The sequence below is a fragment of the Ornithorhynchus anatinus genome, chromosome 13, assembly GCF_004115215.2.
Source record: "Ornithorhynchus anatinus isolate Pmale09 chromosome 13, mOrnAna1.pri.v4, whole genome shotgun sequence".
Taxonomy (NCBI): Eukaryota; Metazoa; Chordata; class Mammalia; order Monotremata; family Ornithorhynchidae; genus Ornithorhynchus; species Ornithorhynchus anatinus.
In genome coordinates this window covers 25,402,728-25,422,554 of record NC_041740.1, presented here as the reverse complement: position 1 = coordinate 25,422,554, position 19,827 = coordinate 25,402,728, and the positions used below count along the sequence as shown (strand labels likewise).

The following is a 19,827-nucleotide window of genomic DNA, read 5'->3' as shown; positions in this document are numbered from 1 at the left end:
TGTCACCCATACATCTCCCCAACCCACCACCGCTTTTCCCTACAGACAGATGGAGGGTATTTCGCTGCCCTAATCTCTTCAAAACTGCTGAGATTTTTGAGCAGTTCGGGCACTTTGTCCTGATTAGGACTCTCCCGGCCCTTCTGTGAGGAGTTTAGAGGCTGGGAGCTGCCATGGTTATTTGGGCATGCGTCTTATTCATTCAATTGTATTTATTGAGTGCTTACTGTGTGCAGAGCACTGTACTAGGTGCTTGGGAGAGTACACTGTAACAATATGACACATTCCCTGCTCACAAGGAGGGCCAACAACAAGGTTATTCCTGTTGACAACACCGGACTGCTTTTCCATTTTACCTCCTGTGATGTCACCACCCAGGTAAGTTTCTGAAGAGTCTCAAAACCCAGGTACTGTGCTGATTTATTCCCTAACCTGTAAGCTCAGTTGCAAAGGGACCATGCCCATTTTAATATATTTGTACAATGTGATAAATTACAGATGTGCATTAACTGTTAATGGTAATGACCAATGATGGCATATTTGACACCATTTTGTTTTTCGTAAATGTGAGGTCCTTGTGGTCAGGGAACATGGTAACCATGGCTGTTATAGTGTACTCTCCTTAGTGCTAAGTACAGTGCTCTGCACACAATAAGCAATCAGTAAATACCATTGATTTTTTTTTCAGTGTGGTAACCCCATAGCACAGTGCTTTACAAATTTCCCCTGATGGAGAGCCTTTAGAAGTGCTAAGGTCGTTCTGGGTGTCTGTTATCCAGTAGAGGATAACAGTTGTAGACTGTAAACTCGTGAATGTGTCTAATTCTTGTGGTAGTGTACCCTCCCAAGCACCGGCACACAAACTGGTGTCTGTTTGCACTGTGTAAGTGATGGTGATTGTGTGCTTTGAAGACTGATGATTATTTCAGGAAGCTGCAAAAGAAACCACCCTAGGCAAGTCTGAGATGTTCCCTGAGAATTACTCACACTCCTTTTGCTAAAGAGAAAAAAACAATGACACACAAAAATTTGCAATTTAAAGTACACACACACACACTGGCTGACTTCAAAGACCACCCCACCTATAGATGATGCCTTCAGACAGACATGCTTTGGAACACCATGTGAGAATTAGAAGAGCAGGTGTATTCAAATAAACGTCGATTTAAACCACTGAGCTTCTGTAAAGTGACCTGAATGGAACAAATATTCTTTCAATACATACTGAAAAATGATATGCGTAATGCATCATGAGCTCCACTTTCTGAACTCTGGTCCATCTGCAGAATAAAGAAAGGGGAAAAACTATTTCATGGGTATGTCCTCTAACTTCTGAAAAATGCTGATGCATGTGACCATATAATGGCCCTGGACAAATTCTCTATCTTGAGTCCCACTGTACATTGAAGCAGGCATATTGCAATCTGCATTTTATCCGTCGGAATGGCAATCAGTAGTTTTTACTGAGCAGTTAACTGTGTGCAGAGCACAGTACTAAGTACTTGGGAGAGTACAGTACAACAAAGTTGGTAAACAAGTTCTCTGTCTACAAGGAGCTTATAATTTTAACCCTGCTTAAACTGTTCTTGTACTTTTACACTGTATATGCAGCACTAAAAACATGGTAATTACTGTAGGTGTCATTGTTTTCTTCCAAAGAAAAGAGTTATTTTCACAAAAAAACCCAGTGTTAAACCTACTACATTCTATTATTCAGTGCAAAAGTGAAGGAAACCTAAACAGAGATGAGAATCAGCAAATAGTTGAGGAGGAATCCTCCTAAACCAATTAAGCCCTGTGTCCAAAAGGAGTAAATATTTGAGCCAACTGCCTCAAAGTTCCTGCTAATATAAGAGCAGTTAATCATTCAGTGGTATTTATTGAGTGCTTAATGTGTGCAGAGCGCTGTACTGAGCGTTTGGTAGAGTATAACAATATACCAGACACATTCCCTGCCCACAGTGAGCTAAGAGTCTAGAGCAAGGACAGGCAAAATCAGGCCCCACAGACTAGTTCCAATCAGCAGATTATGGAGTCGGGGCCACCTCTGACTAGAGAAAGGTTGCCGCATTTTCTCCAGCGATGGTTCCCAACTGCCTCTCAGCCTATCATCCCAGTTGATCCTCAGAGTGACGGAGGCAGGAAAAAGCCTCAGCTGTTGTTAGTACAGTCTTCCCTTTCATTCATTCATTGTCAGATTTATTGAGCACTTACTGGGTGCAGAGCACTGTACTAAGCTCTTGAAAGAGTACAATGTAACAATAAACACACATTCCCTGCCCACAATGAGGTTACAGTCTAGAGGGGGAGACAGACATTAATAGAAATAAATGTGACAGATGATATGGGCATAAGAGCTGTGGGGTTGGGAGGTAGGGCGATGAATAAAGGGAGCAAGTCAGGGCGGCACAGAAGGGAGTTGCAGTACCTTGAAGACTAAATCTTGCCTTTCTGATTAGACCAGCGATGTTGGATGAATTATGCTTTAAATTTCCCTAGGATTCTCTAACACAGCTTTTTTTTGGATCCCACTGGTCAGTTAATGCTTACTTTTATGTGAGCATCAGAATAATAGAAAAAATAAATAATGCATAAATAGAATAAATAAATAGAACAAATCAGAATGTTAGTCGACACGTATTTATTGAACACCCAGCATGTGCATGAGTTCTTTCTTAGATAAGTTTTATTCGTATGTAATAATATATACATGTTCTCATACATAGTTGTGTATTATTAGGTATGTCTTGTGCCCCCTCCCCCTGCCACTGTGAATACAGCCATCATTGATCTGAATCAGGATATGGGGCATATCTCTGCCCAGCTGATATCTTAGGTCCAGAGTGTTTTTGCATTTTCAAGTCGAATCAGAATCTATTATTCTTCTGTCTTAGTCTGAATCAGCCTATTGTCTGTGATCTGGATAGTCTTTGTTTACCAAAAATGCTGCATGTACTTGTGTGTGTGTGTGTGTGATGTTATTTTGGGAGTTGGAGAATTAGAACAACCTTTATGTTGCAACTTCAACTCGCTAGGTATGAGATGTGGGCAGCTCAATGCGGCGGTTTATTCAAAAAGGACAGGTTTGCCATTCATTGGGATTTACTGTAGAGAAATTTGTGACTTTAGATTGCAACATTAAAGAGCATCATAGAGCTATGCTAGCATGTGTCATAGTCAACCCTCAATCTAGGCACAAAATTGACAGTTGAAAAGTGAATTTTACCCAAGATTTACAAATCTTGCATGAGATTGCTATGGTCAGTACATTTTCATGGGGCAAGGTTTGTAAGGGATGAGGCACAACCAGAGGCAAAAAGGCTGGTTAGAAAGGACAGCTAAAGAGGGGCTCTAGATTGGAAGCTCCTTGTGGACAGGGAGTGTGTCTGCCAACTCTGTACTATTGTACTCTTTCAAGCACTTAGTACAGTACTCTGCACACAGTAAGCTCTCAAATACCATTGATTGATTAACTGGGGCTCTTTACCCTGTTACCCTCTCCACCACTTGTCTGCTCTGTGACTTTGGACAAGTCATTTCACTTCTTTGTGCTCAGTTACCTCATCTGTAAAACAGGTTAAGACTGTGAGACATGGACTGTGTCAACCTGATTAGTTTATACCTACCCCAGCGCTTAGTATATGGTGTGGCACATTGTAAGCGCTTAACAAATACCATAGAAAGGTGAAAGTCAATCTGCTTCATGAGGAAATACAGATAGAAGACTTAATTTTTGTTGTTAATGTTGAAATGAGCTTTATTCTCTTCCAAAGTGCTAAATATAATAAGGGTGGGAAAGAGGGGAGATCACACTACTTGGGTTGTAGGATCAGGTTTCCTGAAATGGGTGAATAGTCATGAATTTCATCTACCGGCCAAAAAGCCTAAGATTACCTAATACGTAAGCTGCTGAATCATTTCCATTAGTTTATTTTACAAATGTTGGTTCTAAGCCAGCAAAACCACACAAGGTTGAGAATATTTCTGTTTGATTGGTGGTACGAATTAAATACTTTTGAAAGGGAGCTGGCTGGCTGAGTTATTATTCCAAGAAGCAGAACTTTTCTGTTTCTACAAAGCACTAAAGACAGATTAATGTGCCTCCTAGATACCAGTAGCAGTAATAGCAGTAGTAATGGTATTAAGACTTACTGTGTGCAGATCACTGAACGAAGCACTGAGGAGTAACAGGAGAGAATTAGACATAGACCTTGGGATCGGAAGTTTGAGAAGGACGGCAACAACAAAAAGTATCGCCTTCCCTGCCCAGATGGAGCTTACCCTCTCTATAGAAATAAAGTAAAAAATAAATAAGTGTATAATTAAATGTAATCAGTCAGTCGATCGTGAGTGCTTACTGTGTGCACAGCACTGTACAAAGCGCTTGGGAGAGTACAGTACAACAATGTAACAAACACAATCCCTGTCCCCTACCAGCTTACAGTCTAGAAAGGGAGACAGACATCAATATAAATAAAAAAAATTACAGATATATACATAGGTGAAGCAGCATGACGTAGTGGCTAGAGCATGGGCATGGGAGTCAGAAGGTCATAGGTTCTAAACCTGGCTCCACCATTAGTCTGCTCTGTGACCTTGGGCAAGGCACTTCACTTCCCTGGGCCTCAATTCTCTCATCTATAAAATGGGGATTAAGACTATGAGCCCCATGTGGGACAGGGACCGTGTCCAACCTGATTAGCTTTTATCTACCCTAGTGTTTAATTCAGTACCTGACACATAGTAAGTGCTTAACAAACACTGTAATTATTATTATTATTCCCATCCCCTTTGACCCCACAGCCTGCTCCAGTTATCACCCCATTCCCCCTCCTGTCTCCCCCCTTCTAGTCTGTGAGTCTATTGTACACAAGGATTGTTTCTCTTTGTTGCTGAAATGTACTTTCCAAGCGCTTCTTAGTACAGTGCTCTGCACACAGTAAGTGCTCAATAAATACGATTGAATGATTTAATCCCCATTTTACAGATCCGGTAACTGAGGCCCAGAGAAGTTCAGTGACTTGCCCAAGATCACACAGCAGACAAGTGGTGGAGCTGGGATTAGAACCCATGACCTCTGACTCCCAAGCCCATACTCTTTCCGCTAAGCCACGTGTGGGATATGGCTTGTGTCCAACCTGATTATGCGGCGCTTAATACAGTCCCTGGCACTTACGAAGAGATGACAGCTTCAGCCAGAAGCTCAGGCTTAGGCACAGACCCGGGGCTCAGGAGTGGGAGTTCACTCAGGTGTGAATTCATTCTGGAAGTCAGAGGGATCTGGGTTCTAATCCCGGCTCCATCACTCATCTGCTGCGTGACCTTGGGCAAGTCACTTTGCTTCTCTGGGCATCAGTCCCTTATGTGTAAAACAGAGATTAAGACTATGAACCCCATGTGGGGCAGGAAATGTGCCCAATCTGATTACCTTGTATCTACCCCAGTGCTTAGTATGGTGCTTGGCACATAGTGTTTAACAAATGCCATAAAAGAAAAAAATCAGAGGGAAGGCTAGCACTGTAAAGGAGAAGTGCCAGATGGAGCACGGAGCTGAAGTGGGATTTTAATGATTTGAAAATTAAAGCTGGACAGGGCAGGAGCCCAGGAAACCACCAGTTTCCCTACTGCAGGTGGTTGCAGGGCTTAATTTTGTAATGAAGTAATGAAAGAGATGCTGGAGCCCAAACAATTATGTCATTGGTTATGATTTTGAACGTACTGCAGTGGCAACATCATCGTTACCAAGGAAGGTGACCCGGCATTAATATACGTTGCCATAAACAGTTTACAGTATTAGAAAGAACAGTCCGCAAGCATAATATATACCCAGCTGTCTTTTGTGTTTCTAGTCGATGCATGGCTGAAAAGGCCTCATTCCATCAGTTGTATTTATTAAGCGCTGACTGTGTGCAGAGCACTGTACTAAGTGCTTGGGAAGGACTGTAAACATTCATTCAATAGTATTTATTCAATAGTATTTATTGAGCACTTACTATGTGCAGAGCACTGTACTAAGCGCTTGGGATGAACAAGTCGGCAACAGATAGAGACAGTCCCTGCCGTTTGACGGGCTTACAGTGTAATCGGGGGAGATGGACAGACAAGAACAATGGCAATAAATAGAGTCAAGGGGAAGAACATCTCCTAAAAACAATGGCAACTAAACAGTCCCTCCTGCATTGCTTTCCCCGTAAAGACAGGTCCTTGCTGGGCTAATGGGTTTATCCTACTGAGGGCCTGTCCTGCCTCTTGCAAGCCACTAGATTGTAAGCTCCTTGAGGGCAGGGATTGTGTCTACTTACTCTTTTGGACTTTCCGAAATGCTCCGTACAGTACTCTGCACACAGTAAATGCTCAGTAAATGCAAATAAATGAATAATTGATCCATATCCAGATTTTTATGGAGCTTTTGCTGGAGAACAACCCCTCTTTCCAGTTGCTGCCTCTCAGTCTGGTCTGTGTACTGTGATGGTCTTCCGGTAGTCCACTGCCCTGTCCCAGTGCATGAATGTTAGATGATTTTTCCATATGTACATTTAATCTTTTGGCTTCAAAATAGGTTTGGAAGGCCTTGAGAAGCAGCATGGCCTAGTGGAAAAAGCAGAGAGGTTTGGAAAGTCATTTAATTAAATCTGTGCCTCAGTTTCCTAATCAGGGATTAAATACCCGTTCTCAATCAATCAGTGAGTCGTATTTATTGAGTGTAGTGTGTAGAGCGTTGTACTAAGAACTTGGGGGAGTACAATACAATAACGGACACATTCCCTGACCACAAAGAGCTTAAGTCTAGAGGGGGAGACAGACATTAACATAAATAAATAAAATTACAGTTATGTACAAAAGTACTGTGGGGCTGGGGGGGGGGGGGGATGAATAAGGGAGTAAATCAGGGTGACCCGGAAGAGAGTGGAAGAAAATCAATCAGGAATCCATCAATCGTATTTATTGAGTGCTTACTGCACGCAGGGCACTGTACTGAGCACTCAGGAGAGTACAATCCAATAAAATAACAGACACATTCCCTGTCCACGTCAGTCTCTTAGACTGTGAAACCCCATGTAGGACAGGGACTGGGTCTGATGGGATGGCACTGTAAATATCTCAGGGCTTGGCACATAGTAAACGTATAATGAGTACCATTATTATTATTCATTTATTCAGTCATATTTATTGAGTGCTTACTGTGTGCAGAGCACTGTACTAACTGCTTGGAAAGGACAATTCAGCAGCAAAGAGAGACAATGCCTGCCCAAAACGGGCTCACAATCTAGAAGAGGGGAGGCAGACATCAAAACAAGTAAACAGGTATCAATATAAAGAAATAGAATTAGAGATATATATACACATCAGAACAAGTCAAACAGGCATTAATATAAATAAACAGAATTTTAGAGATGTATTAGTGCTGTGGGGCGGGGAGGGTGTAGAGAAAAGGGAGTGAGTCGGAGCGATAAGGAGGGGAAGGGGAGCTGAGGAAAAGGAGGGCTTAGTCTGAGAAGGCCTCCTGGAGGAGGTGAGCCTTCAGTAGGTCTTTGATAATAATTATGGCATATGTTAAGCGATTACTATGTGTCGGACACTGTACTAAGCGCTGGCGTGGATATAAGCAAACTGGGTTGGACACAGACCCTGTCCCACGTGGGGCTCACAGTCTGAATCCCCATTTTACAGATGAGGGTACTGAGGGCCAGAGAAGTGAAGTGACTTGCTCAAGGTCACACAGCAGACAAGTGGTGGAGCTGGGATGTTATTATTAATTTTATTGGTTGATTAATTATTATTATAATAAGCAGCGTGTCTCAGTGGAAAGAGCTCGGGTTTGGGAGTCAGAGGTCATAGGTTCAACTGCTGACTCCACTTAGAACAATGCTTGCACATAGTAAGTGCTTAACAAGTGGCATCATTATTATTATTGTATCGCCATTATTCTATATTATTATTATTATTTCGGATCCAGAAAGACCTGAAATAGGCCCTGTGTTTAGCACTGTGGCAACCTTCTCACCTTATATCCTCTCCAGCGCTTAGAATAGTGCTTTGCACGTAGTAAGGGCTTAACAAATGCCATTATTATTATTATTATATCGTTATTTTTCTTTTAATTATATAATTATAGTTATTATTATTTCGGATCCAGAAAGCCCTGAAATAGGCCCTGGGCTTAGCACTGTGGCAACCTGATCACCTTATATCCTCTCCAGCGCTTAGAATAGTGCTTTGCACGTAGTAAGCGCTTAACAAATCCCATCATCATTATTATTATTATATCGTTATTATTCTCTTAATTATAGAATTATAATCATTATTATTTCGGATCCAGAAAGCCCCGAAATAGGCCCTGGGCTTAGCACTGCACCGCCCTGGCCTTCCCTCGGTGCTATCGTCCCTCCTGGCCAGCAGGGGGAGCCGTTGGAGGCGGCAGGGCGCGCGGCCTCTCTTTCCTCCCCCACGCCGGCCACTCGCAGGCTCCAACATGGCGGCGGCGACAGCCATGGCGGCGGCCACGGCGTTGTCCCGGTCCTTGCTGCTGCCCGGGCGGCGGCCGCTGTGGCGTTCAGCAGAGGCGTTTGTCGGCGGCGTCGGCAGGCGGGTAAGTGACCCCCCCTCCCCCCCGGCGGGCAGGTTCGGAGGGCCTTTCCTGTCCGGGCGCGGAGCGCTGAAGGCAGGCTAAACCGGCGGCTCCCGGCAGCCTTTGCGGCCGCGCTGCCTGCCGGGACTTGGCCTGGCTCCGCCCGCCCGACCTCCTTGGCCCCTTTTGCCCAGCGTGGGAACGTAGATTCAAGGGGAGAAATGAGTTCTAATCCCGCGCCATCCCTTGCCTGCTAGTGACCGTGGTCAGGTGCCTTGACTCCGTGCCACAGTTTTCTCATCTGTAAAAATAATAATGTTGGTATTTGTTAAGCGCTTACTATGTACAGAGCACTGTTCTAAGTGCTGGGGTAGATACAGGGGAATCAGGTTGTCCCTTTTGAGGCTCACCGTTTTCATCCCCATTTTACAGATGAGGGAACTGATGCACAGAGAAGTGAAGTGACTTGCCCACAGTCTCCCCCAGTGCTTCAGTAGTGCTTGGCACAAAGCGCTTAACAAATAGCATTGTTATTATGGAAAGGACCACCTCTAAGGACCACTGGTGGTCTCCTTGTTGCTACATCCAACGGCCTCTTCTCCATCCCGATCTTCCTCGACCTCTCAGCTGCCTTCAACACTGTCAGCCACCCACTTTCTCTTGGAAATACACCTAACCTTGGCCGGCCTCACCAATACTTTCCTCTCCGGGTTCTTTTATCTCTCTGGCCATTCATTCCCAGTCCCTTTTGCCGGCACCTCCCCTGCTTCCCACTTGTTAACTGTGGGAATCCCTTAAGGCTCAGTCCTCCTTCCCCTGTGATTCTCCGTCTACACACAGTCCCTTAGAGAACTCATTTGCTCCTGCAACTTTGACTACTATCTTCTACTGTACTAGTATTAATATTGTAGTTTACCCTCATCAGACATTAACTTATGTGCACTTGTAGAAGAATTAACTAAAGCTTCCTCTTGAGTATGAGAATTACCTGCAGAAGAATTGGAATGGAGAATGATTAAAACTTCAGACTACTCTTAATTTCCCCCATTAGATGACAAGCTCTTTGAGGGCAAGAATCATATCTTTCATTTCTACTACGTACTCCAATTCAGCAGTGTTGCAGAATAAGCTTTATTGGGTGATTTGAAGGAAATGAATGGTTGAGTGAGCATGAACATCAGAACGGAGCCAGCTGTTTATTGTATCATGTTGTTGCCTTTCTAGCCGATAAACGTGGGAGAGAAGAGATTCAGAAGTGCTCAGGCAGCTGCACAAGTGGTTTTAAATGTTCCCGAGACACGGGTCACATCTCTGGAAAATGGACTCCGAGTAGCTTCAGAAGACTCCGGGCTCTCAACTTGCACAGTAGGTAACATTGGGGCAGATGCCATTTTTAAATCTGTGGGTGACTGAAAGACCTCATTTTGGGCTGCAGATCTCCTGGTTGGTCTCTTGCAAATGCCTAATTTTGCATTCTGTGGGGAAAAGGAAGTAAGCTCATCATGAGTAGACAGCATGTCTGCTCACTCTGTTGTATTTTTCCAAGCGCTTAGTACAGTACTCTGCACAGAGTCTGAGCAGGTGGTCCTGGAAGTCAGGTATTTTCACAATCCTGGATCGTTCACTGTCCTCCACTCTGAGGTAGGTTCCTGTTTCCTCACCAATTTCATGATTGAAACGGCAGCTACTCAATCCTGACTGGAGGGAAGTGAAAATTGCCAATATGAGAATAGCACGGGAAAGCGGTGTGGCCTAGTGGAAAGAGCATGGGCCTGGGAGTCAAAGTACTTGGGTCCTATCCTCCACTCTGCCATTTGTGTGCTGTAGGACCTTGGACAAGTCACTTAACTTCTCTGGGCCTCAGTTCCATCACCTGTCAGATGGGGATTAAATCCTCCCCCCTCTGATTTAGACTGTGAGCCTCATGTGGGAGAAACTCATTACCTTGTGTCCACCCTAGTGCTTAGTGCAGTTCCTGGAGCGTAGTAAGTACTGAGCAAATACCATTGAAAAAATGGGCGGGAGGCAGTGAGCCAGTATACTCTAGTGGAAAGACAGGCTACTGGGAGCCAAGAGCCTTAGTTTCTGATCCCATCTCTGCCACTGGCCTGCTGTATGACGTAACCTTTTGAGCCTTTGGTTCCTAATCTAAGAAAAGGGATAGTGTACTACTCTCCCGTCTTGTAGACTGAGAGCCACGTAAGGGACAGAGACTCTGTGTCAGATCTAATTAATGTGTATCTGCCTCAGTACTTTGCATTTGACCCAGGAGAAGTGCTTAATAAATTCCCAAACGGATAGATACCGTAATTAAGATTAGGCCAGGTATAGTAGTTTTGAAAAGGCAGTCAGCCAGTCACTTGTATTTATTGAGTGTTTACTATGTGTAGAGCTCTGTAGTTAGTATAAACAGACACATTCCCTGCCCCCAGTACAGTCTAGCGGGAGAAGTGTTATTAACCTCCCCCCAAATAAACTTTGATTCAAGTGTCATTTGTTTTTCCTTTTGGAGGTCGGGCTTTGGATTGATGCGGGAAGCCGATACGAGAATGAGAAGAATAACGGGACGGCTCATTTTCTGGAGCACATGGCTTTCAAGGCAAGTACCGCCCACACGTGACTCATTCCTTCCCTGCAGAAGGGCCTTGAGCATGAGAGCACACTCCCTCCCCTGCTCCCTCATCTCCAAGGTTCCTCACTGAGTTTCTCTGGGATGACTTCAGCCATAGTTCCAGGAGTACACAATGGCCAGTCTGCATATTAGCTCCCAGGCGGAAAGGATGGGATTCATCTGTCTGTGTTTGGTTCAGTGCTGACCAGAGGAGAGGGGCAAGACCGAATAGGGTCCTCATTCCAGTTTATCAGAAGAAAACAGTGGCTGAATGGGAATGGTAAATTGAGCTGCAGTAGCATCGAGAAATGATTCTGTTTTCTACTGGAGCTGAGGAAGTGCAACATAGGATGTGAGAGGGAGGGAAAAGAGAAACAAACCGCCATTAATCTGACCCCAGAGCTCGTGGCTTGGGATAGCTGAGCATCTGCTGTCTGACCTTGGGCAAGATGTTTCACTTCTCTGGGCCTCAGTCACCTCATCTGGGAAATGGGAATGAAATCCTCCTCCCAGATTAGAGTGTGAGCCGCAGGTGGGGCAGGGACTGTGTCCAACCTGATGAGCTTTTATCTTTCCCACCACTTAGTACCGTGCCTGACACATAGTAAGTACGTAATAAGTACCGTTGAAAAAAGAGCGTGGGAGAAGAAAAAAAACATTTTTTCCATTAGGTGAAGATAATTATAAATTACTCAAGGACAGAACTGGGTCCTTTATTCATTCATTCAATCGTATTTTTTTGAGTGCTTAACTGTATACAAAGCATTGTATCCTATCCTACTTTCTCCAGTACCTAGTACAGTGTTCTGCACAAGGGAATCACTTAATAAATACTCTTTAATGTCATTCATTCATTCAGTTGTATTTATTGAGCGCTTACTGGATGGAGAGCACTGTTCTAAGCGCTTGGAAAGTACAATTTGGCTGTGTGGCTAATGTCTGTCTCCCTGCTTTAGACTGTAAACTTGTTGTGGGCAAGGAAACTGTCTACCAACTCTGGTGGACTGTACTCTCCCAACTGCTGAGTACAGTTCTCTGCACACAGCAAGCGCTCAGATAAATACCATTGATAATGATGATAATGATTCAAGACTGCCATTTTAGGGAATTCAGAGCAGTTGAAGGCTAAGATGTGTATAAATGGCTTTTTTCCAACCCTTTGATCTCAGGGCACGAAGAAGAGGTCCCAGCTGGATTTGGAGCTTGAGATTGAGAACATGGGTGCCCACCTCAACGCCTACACCTCCAGAGAGCAAACGGTGTACTATGCAAAAGCCTTCTCCAGGGATTTACCAAGAGGTATTGCCATCGGCACTCGGGCTTGGGCCACACTGGCTGAGAGAAGGGGATCCCAGAAGGACAGTGTGTAGCATGGAGTTCGGAGCAATTTTTATTTTAAATGGTATTTAAGTGCTTAATATGGGCCAGGCACTGTTCAAAGTGCCAGGGTTGGACACAGTCCACACCCCACATGGGACTCACAGTCTTAGTCCCCATTTTACAGATGTGCAGCCTCGTCCCCATTGCTAAGCTCAGCTCATCCTTGGAAGGTTTGTTTTCTTGTCTGCATCCGGGGCTGTGCCAGTCAGCTTCTGACCTGATTTCTTCCCTAAATTTCCTCCCTGGACTCCTGTGGAAAAGTGGTGATGTAGCAGGAGGAGCTGGAGTTAGGAGGATGGGTACTCGGTATCTGGTTTACATCCTACAGCGGACCAGCTCTGTGGAATCATTCCAGGTTTATTTAGGCAACTGGACGGAATTACCCAAATTTCCAGGATCGGAATTGTCCAGTCAGGCTACTTTGTATCAACCCAAACTGCCCTTGCTCTCTTCAGTGCTCCAACTCCTCTTCCGGGCTAGGTCATGCTCAACAAGCTTGAGAAACAGCGTGGTCTAGTGGATAGAGCACGGGCCTGGGAGTCAGAGGATCTGGGTTCTAATCCTGGCTCCACCACTTGTCTGCTGTGTAACCTTGGGCAGGCCACTTAATTTTTCTGTGCCTCAATTCTCCTGTTCTCCCTTGTACTTAGATTTGGTAGCCCCATGTGGGTCATGGACTGTGTCCAACCTGATTAATTTGTATCTACACCACGGCACTTAAAATAGTGCTTGACACACAGTAAGTGCTTAACAGATACCATAAAAATGAAACAAAAATCAGACCAGATAGTTTTTAGGATTCTTGAATTCCTTAATGAAAACTGGAGCCACGACTCCATTGATTCTGCCTTGCTTTTAATATCATGTGGTCTACAAACAGTAATAATAATAATTGGGGTATTTGTTAAGCTCTCATAATATTATGTGCCAAGCACTGCACTAAACGCTGGGGTAGATACAAGATAAGCGGGTCCCTTCATGGGGCTCACAGTCTAAGTAGGAGGGAAAACGGGTATTGAGTCCTCATTTTGTAGATGAGGGAACTGAGATACAGTGAAGTGACTTGCCCAAGGTCACCCAACAGACGAGTGGCGAAGCAGGATTGGAACCCACGTCCTCGGACTCCCAGACCTACGCTCTGTCCAATAGGCCATGCTGTTTATTGATTGGTAGTGGGATCAAGCAGTGGTTTGACCTACCCAATGGGTAGATTCATTCTAGACCCTAAGCTCCTTGTGGGCAGAGAACCTGTATACCAAAACCTTTGCATTGTGCTCTCCTAAGCCTGTACAGTGTTCTGCAGACAGTAAGCGCTCAGTAAATACCATTGGTGGGTCGATTGATCAATTCTCAGTTGATCAAGTGGCCATCGGATCTGCAGCACCGTCCCGGGTGTTAGTTTGGTAGCCCAGTGATTTCAGAGTCATGCTAGGCAACTCAGTTCTTTTTTCTTACATTTTCTTTCCCATCAGCCGTGGAAATCCTGGCCGATATCATACAGAACAGCACGCTGGGAGAAGCCGAGATTGAGCGGGAGAGGGGCGTTATCCTCCGGGAGATGCAGGAAGTGGAAACCAATTTACAAGAAGTTGTCTTTGACTATCTTCACGCTACAGCCTATCAAAACACCGCCCTGGGCCGGACGATTTTAGGGCCGACCGAAAACATCAAGTGAGCACGACCCCTCTTCCCCCGGGGTTCGTGGTGGGTTCCTGTGACAGGCAGCCACAAGGGAAATCATTTCAGAAATGGAAGTTTGTAAAGGAAGATGATTGTTGCTCACGAGCATCCTTCCTCTGCTTACAGGTCTATAAACCGCAATGACTTAGTGGAGTACATCACCACACATTACAAAGGATCGAGAATAGTCCTTGCTGCAGCTGGAGGTGGGTGATTCTGAAAGACGTACGCGGTGCATTCTGATTCTCATTCATTCATTCATTCATTGAGCGCTTATCAGTGGTTTTCCCCTGACACTGGAAGTACCCAGGAGAACAACTGACCGTGCTGGTTTACCTTCCAACGATTATGTTGCCACATAGTAATTCTTGATTTTGTGTTGAAAGCGTAATTTCAGACTATGACATCAGCATGTTTAGCTATGTAGACTGCAGTTGATCCAAACTCTAGGGTGAAAAACTATCACAGACCTCATGGGGCTCAAAGCGCTCAAAAGAGTTGGAACGTGAAGTCCGAATTCTGTCACATGGCCGTGGCGAAGTGAGTACCGATGATTGAATAAGGAAATGGAGTTGGCAGCACCACCGATGGTAGTGGAAATAGTAGTATTCAGCGGTCACTTAGTACATTGCTCTGTATTAGATGCTTGGGAAGTATAGAATAAAGAAGTGCCAGGTTTCCTGCTCATAAGAAACTTACACTCTAATGGGAGAAGCAAACATAAAAATATGGACAAGAGTAGTCAAAATTAAATCTTTGAGTGTCCAATTGAATAGGCGTATATATTCAAGAAAGCTCAGGGTGAGTATAGATAAGTAGATTTGGCTGATGGGCTTATAAAGTATAGAGTACTGGGAAATTAAGCAGGGAAGGCTTAATAGATGGGGTGGGATTTTTTGAGGGCCTTGTGTGGTGGTTTGGGAAAGGAGAGAGTTATAAGCCAGGAGACTGTCATGAGCAAAGGGATGGAAGTGAGAGAGCCAAGAGCAAGGGACAACTTGAAGGTTGCTTCAGAGGAGGGAAGAGCAGGTGAAGAGAGGACATGGGTACAGTGGGGTAAGATGGGGGAGAGCCTTTTTTTTATTAGGCGCTTGCTATGGGTCAAGCACTGTTTTAAAGCACTGGGGTAGATACAAGTTAATTAGGTTAGACATGGTTTAATGTCCTACATAGGACTCACAGTCCAAGTAGGAGACAGGATAATTGAGGCACAGAGAAGTTAAGTTGCTTTCCCGAGGCTTGCCAGGATTAGAACCCAGGTCCTCTGACTCCCAGGACCCTGCTCTTTCCACTAGACCACACTGCTTCTCTTGAGGCCTATTGTGAAGAGTTTTTGCCACGGAGAAACATAGGAAGCCATTGGAAAGTTTGGAGGAGAGGAGAGAGATGGACTGGACAATGTTTCAGGATGATCCAAGGAGCATGGCGCAGTATAGATCGGAACGGGGAGAGGCAGGAGGAACACCAGTGAGGCTGTTTGAAATGTAGAGCTTTCCATTGCACCGACAGAAAAATTGAATTCACGTCTGTTTTGGGTTTTTTTAAAATGGTATTAAGTAAAGCACTTACTATGTGCCAGGCACCGTATTCAGCTCCGTGGTAGCTACAAGATGGTACTTAAAGTTTCCTTTTCCCTTTTCTATAGGAGTGTGTCATAATGAGCTGCTCGACCTGGCCAAGTTTCACTTCGGTAACTTGCTGCCTGCACATGAAGGAGGAACTCCAGCCCTCCCGGGGTGCAAGTTCACTGGGAGCGAGGTAAGCCGCTCCCTTGCGGTCAAGCGACAGCATCTGTTGAGCGCCCACTGTTTGCGGAGCACTGAACGAAGTACTTGGGCGAGTCTAGTAAAATTAGAGAACGTGATCCCTGCCCTCAAGCAACTTACACCGGAAAATCCTCTTAGTCCGTGAGGGTGTTGTGGGGGGATGTCTAGACTGTAAACTCATCGAGGGCAGGGAACATATCTACCAACTCTGTTATGATGTTATATTGTACTCTCCCAAGTGCTTACTACAGGGCTCTGCACACGGCAGGTGCTCAGTAAATGCGATTGGTTGATTGATTGATTTCCTGTGAGGAGAGAAGAAATTTGCCAGCCCGCTTGCTTTAGTGGTGCAAGTGGAGGCGGCCTCCTTTCTGACCCAGCCCAAAGGACATTTTCAACAAGCAACTACTGTGGTATTTGTTAAGTGCTTACTGTATACCAGGCACTATACTAAGTGCCGGGGTAGATGTAGGCAAGTTGGATTGGACACAGTCCCTGTCCCACATGGAGTTCACAGTCTTAATCCCCATTTTACAGATGAGGGAACTGAGTCCCAGAGAAGTGAAGTGACTTGCCCAAGGTCCCACAACGAGCAGTTGTTAGAGCTGGGATTAGAACCAGGTCCTTCTGGCTTCCGGGCCCGGGCTCTGTCCAGTAGGCCATGGGCCCAGTTCCCACGTAACCCTTGTCTTCTGGGTTCCTTTCCCTATTCTTCCATGCTCAGCCTGCTTGAGGCCGGGAAAGCGATCGTCAGGTGGCTCCTGCCACCCCCGTCTCCCCCAATCCCAGTTTAATGGCGAGGACTTGGGTTAGGTGTCCCATTTGAGCAGGTCCACGGAAATTTCCCGGGGGGGATGAACCGGTTCCCAAATGCCCAGTTTTCTGTAACAGGGCCTCTCGGCGAACTTGCGCCCAAACTGAAACCACATCCATTTGTTTCCCACCAGATTCGCGTGAACGGTGACAAGATGCCCCTGGCCCACATTGCGGTAGCCGTCGAGGCTGTGGGTTGGTCTCACCCCGACACCATCCCACTGATGGTCGCCAACACCCTGATTGGGAACTGGGACCGTTCTTTCGGAGGAGGAGTGGTAAGTGGAGAGTGAGAGAGAATTCAGAGACCTGATTCCTCGGTGCTGGCAATCTAGCAAGACAGCCAGATATTAAAAAGTCAGAGACTATAAAGAAATGGGCACGAGCAGCATGAGAGTCGTGGGTAGCCATGCGGTTAGGTGGCATCGAAGTACTGCAGTAGCAGCGGTGGGTTGATGAGGTAGAAATTTAAATCAGAGAAGATCTCCTGGAGGTGCCGTGTTTTCTGAAACATGGGAGAAAACAGTCGTCTGCCAGATGTGAAGGGGGGGAGAGGGGTTTTTTTTAACGGTGTTAGGCGCTCTGGTGAGTACAAGTTAATTCAGTCTTTATGGGGTCCACGGTCTAAGTAGTGGGGAGAAAAGGTATCCCCATTTTACATTTGGAGGAACGGAAGCACAGAGATGTGAAGTGACTTGCCCAAGATCATTCAGTGAGCAGTTGACAGAGCCAGGATTCCTTTCATTTCTCGCCACAGAATTTGTCCAGCAGACTTGCTCAGATCACCTGTCACGGCAACCTGTGTCACAGCTTCCAGTCATTTAACACTTGCTACACAGACACGGGACTTTGGGGACTCTATATGGTCTGTGAACCCACCACCGTGGCTGACATGCTGGACTGCATCCAAAAAGAATGGTAAGAAAGTGAGCCCGGTTTGGGACGTAGTGGGGTTCCTCGGTTACATTAGCCGTCTATATTCCTTATGGCCAATCCAGAAAGAAGAGGTCTTTGCCTTTTTCTGATCTTTGCCCTGGTCCTTTTCAGTGGATTTTTATTTATTTTATGTATTTGCTAAGCACTTACGTGCCAGGCACTGTACTATGTGCTGGGGTAGAAACAGGCTAATCAGGTTGGACACCATGTCCCACATGGGACTCACCGTCTTAACCCCATTTTACAGATGAGGTAACTGAGGCCCAGAGAAGCCAAGTAACCTTTCCATATTCAGACAGCAGACAAATGCCGGAGCTGGGATTTCAAATTCCGGTCCATTTTACACCCAGGCCCGTGGTCTGTCCACCAGCCCACATTGCTTCTGTGCTTGTTTCTTCACTTTCACACTATCTCCATCTCTAACCTCCCTAACCTCCCCCCTCCCACTGGGAGATAGCGATCTTAAATCTCCCAAACTACTCTTTCCAGTTGTCTCTGTAGGCTTCTTGTGGGCAGGGAACATGCCTACCAACTCTGTTTTACTGTAATTTCCCAAGTGCTTAGAGTACAGTGCTCTACAAATAAGAAGCAGTCAATAAATACCACTAGGGTTTTCCCCCATTTTGGCAGATTTGAGGGGGAATGAAGAGGAGTGGGAAAATGGAACAATTGAGCCTGCTCAGTAGAACAGGAAACACTGGTGGTTACCACTGCCTTTCCACCTGTAGAGAATCTTTGGTGTGACACTTTTGAGTTGATTTACCTCCTCTCCCTTGTTAGGAAACATGAGTTTCTAGCTGAGGCATGAGATGTTTTCTTTCAATAACTGTGGGGTTCATCCTGAACAAAATGTATTGAGGGTCTACTCAGCTTGGTGACTTAAGCTGAATGCTTGCAGGTACTTGTGAGAATAGAAAACTTGGAGTCACAGGCTCTTTTAGAAGTCTAGAACTGATAATACTTGACAAGGGTGATTTCCGATTCAGTGTGCTCTGCAGGGTTGGACTTAATGGCATCATGCACTGATCCAGTTTGTTTTATTCAGTGCATATCCTCTTAATAAAAGGCATCTTGAATAGAGACACATTTGTACCCCATGTCATGATGCATTACTGGTTTAAATTGAATATCTTTCACTATGCTGAACACAGAAAATACAATGCGACAGCAAAGGATTTTACAGCTCTCTCCAAACTGCCTTTCAGGATTCGACTCTGCACAAATGTCACTGAAAATGAAGTTGCTCGAGCCAAGAACCTTTTAAAAACAAATATGCTGTTGCAGCTTGATGGTGAGGATCGGGACTGTGAGTTTTATTTTTTCTGTGGACATACCGGTATCTGGAATGTTCTTCATTTCAATTAGGTTCCACTCCTATCTGTGAGGACATTGGCCGGCAAATGTTGTGTTACAACCGGAGAATCCCCATACCTGAACTGGAAGCGAGAATTGAAGTAAGAGCACACCTTCTCTCCCTGCAGCTCTGCCATGACATCAATGTGATTATTTGGTGTTTTCACCTTCATTAATCGTTATTTTAAGCTGAAAGCATGGAAGCAGATTAGCTTTCTTTACCCTCAAGGTATCAGAGGCAATCGGATGATACAAAATGTAAACCAAGCTTATGCATGAATCTCTCCACTTCTAGGCTATCGATGCCCAAAATGTACGAGACGTGTGCACCAGATACATTTATGATAAGAGCCCCGCCATTGCTGCTGTTGGTAAGACCTCTCTGCCCCCTCCTCCTGGGAACAGTGAAATGGGTGTGGGTTTTTTTTGTCCCCCATCTAGTGTATTAATATATTTTTTCTTAATGTTTAGGTCCCATTGAACAGCTACCAGATTATGACCGAATTCGTAGCGGCCTGGTCTGGCTTCGTGACTAAGATAGTGAAGGAAATCTATAATTTAAGAAACAAATGGGGTCTAGTGAGTCTTCATAAAACATATCCCCTCCCTCCCTCTGCCCCCTACCAAAAGACCAGCAGCCCTGTTTCTTCAAGTTTCAGGATAATTATAAATATCAATAAACCTTTAAAGACTTGAGGGTCTTGCTTGTATATAAAAGA

At 45.1% G+C, this 19,827-nt stretch overlaps 1 protein-coding gene across 2 annotated transcripts; it reads left to right on the top strand.

Annotated features, from left to right (window-relative positions):
* The first annotated feature begins 243 nt into the window (after window positions 1-243).
* Window positions 244-19,825, top strand: PMPCB (peptidase, mitochondrial processing subunit beta). 2 transcript variants are annotated; one of them, XM_029077958.2, is made up of 13 exons: window positions 244-378; window positions 9,794-9,934; window positions 11,082-11,168; window positions 12,350-12,479; window positions 14,033-14,231; window positions 14,367-14,446; window positions 15,886-15,998; window positions 16,954-17,097; window positions 17,577-17,737; window positions 18,961-19,046; window positions 19,121-19,209; window positions 19,404-19,479; window positions 19,580-19,825. In XM_029077958.2, the coding sequence occupies exons 1-13, from the start codon at window positions 277-279 to the stop codon at window positions 19,642-19,644; spliced, it is 1,473 nt and encodes a 490-aa protein (XP_028933791.2). In that variant the 5' UTR covers window positions 244-276; the 3' UTR covers window positions 19,645-19,825. The 2 variants fall into 2 exon arrangements, with proteins under 2 accessions (XP_028933791.2, XP_001507859.1); XM_001507809.6 differs by lacking the exon at window positions 244-378 and adding an exon at window positions 8,458-8,590.
* The last annotated feature ends 2 nt before the right edge of the window (window positions 19,826-19,827 follow it).

Coding starts and splice junctions, on each gene's coding strand:
- PMPCB (XM_001507809.6), top strand. CDS start 8,474: ATGGCGGCGGCGACAGCCATGGCGGCGGCCACGGCGTTGTCCCGGTCC. Junction 19,047..19,120: donor TATGCTGTTGCAGCTTGATG/GTGAGGATCGGG, acceptor CATTTCAATTAG/GTTCCACTCCTATCTGTGAG. Junction 19,480..19,579: donor CCCCGCCATTGCTGCTGTTG/GTAAGACCTCTC, acceptor CTTAATGTTTAG/GTCCCATTGAACAGCTACCA.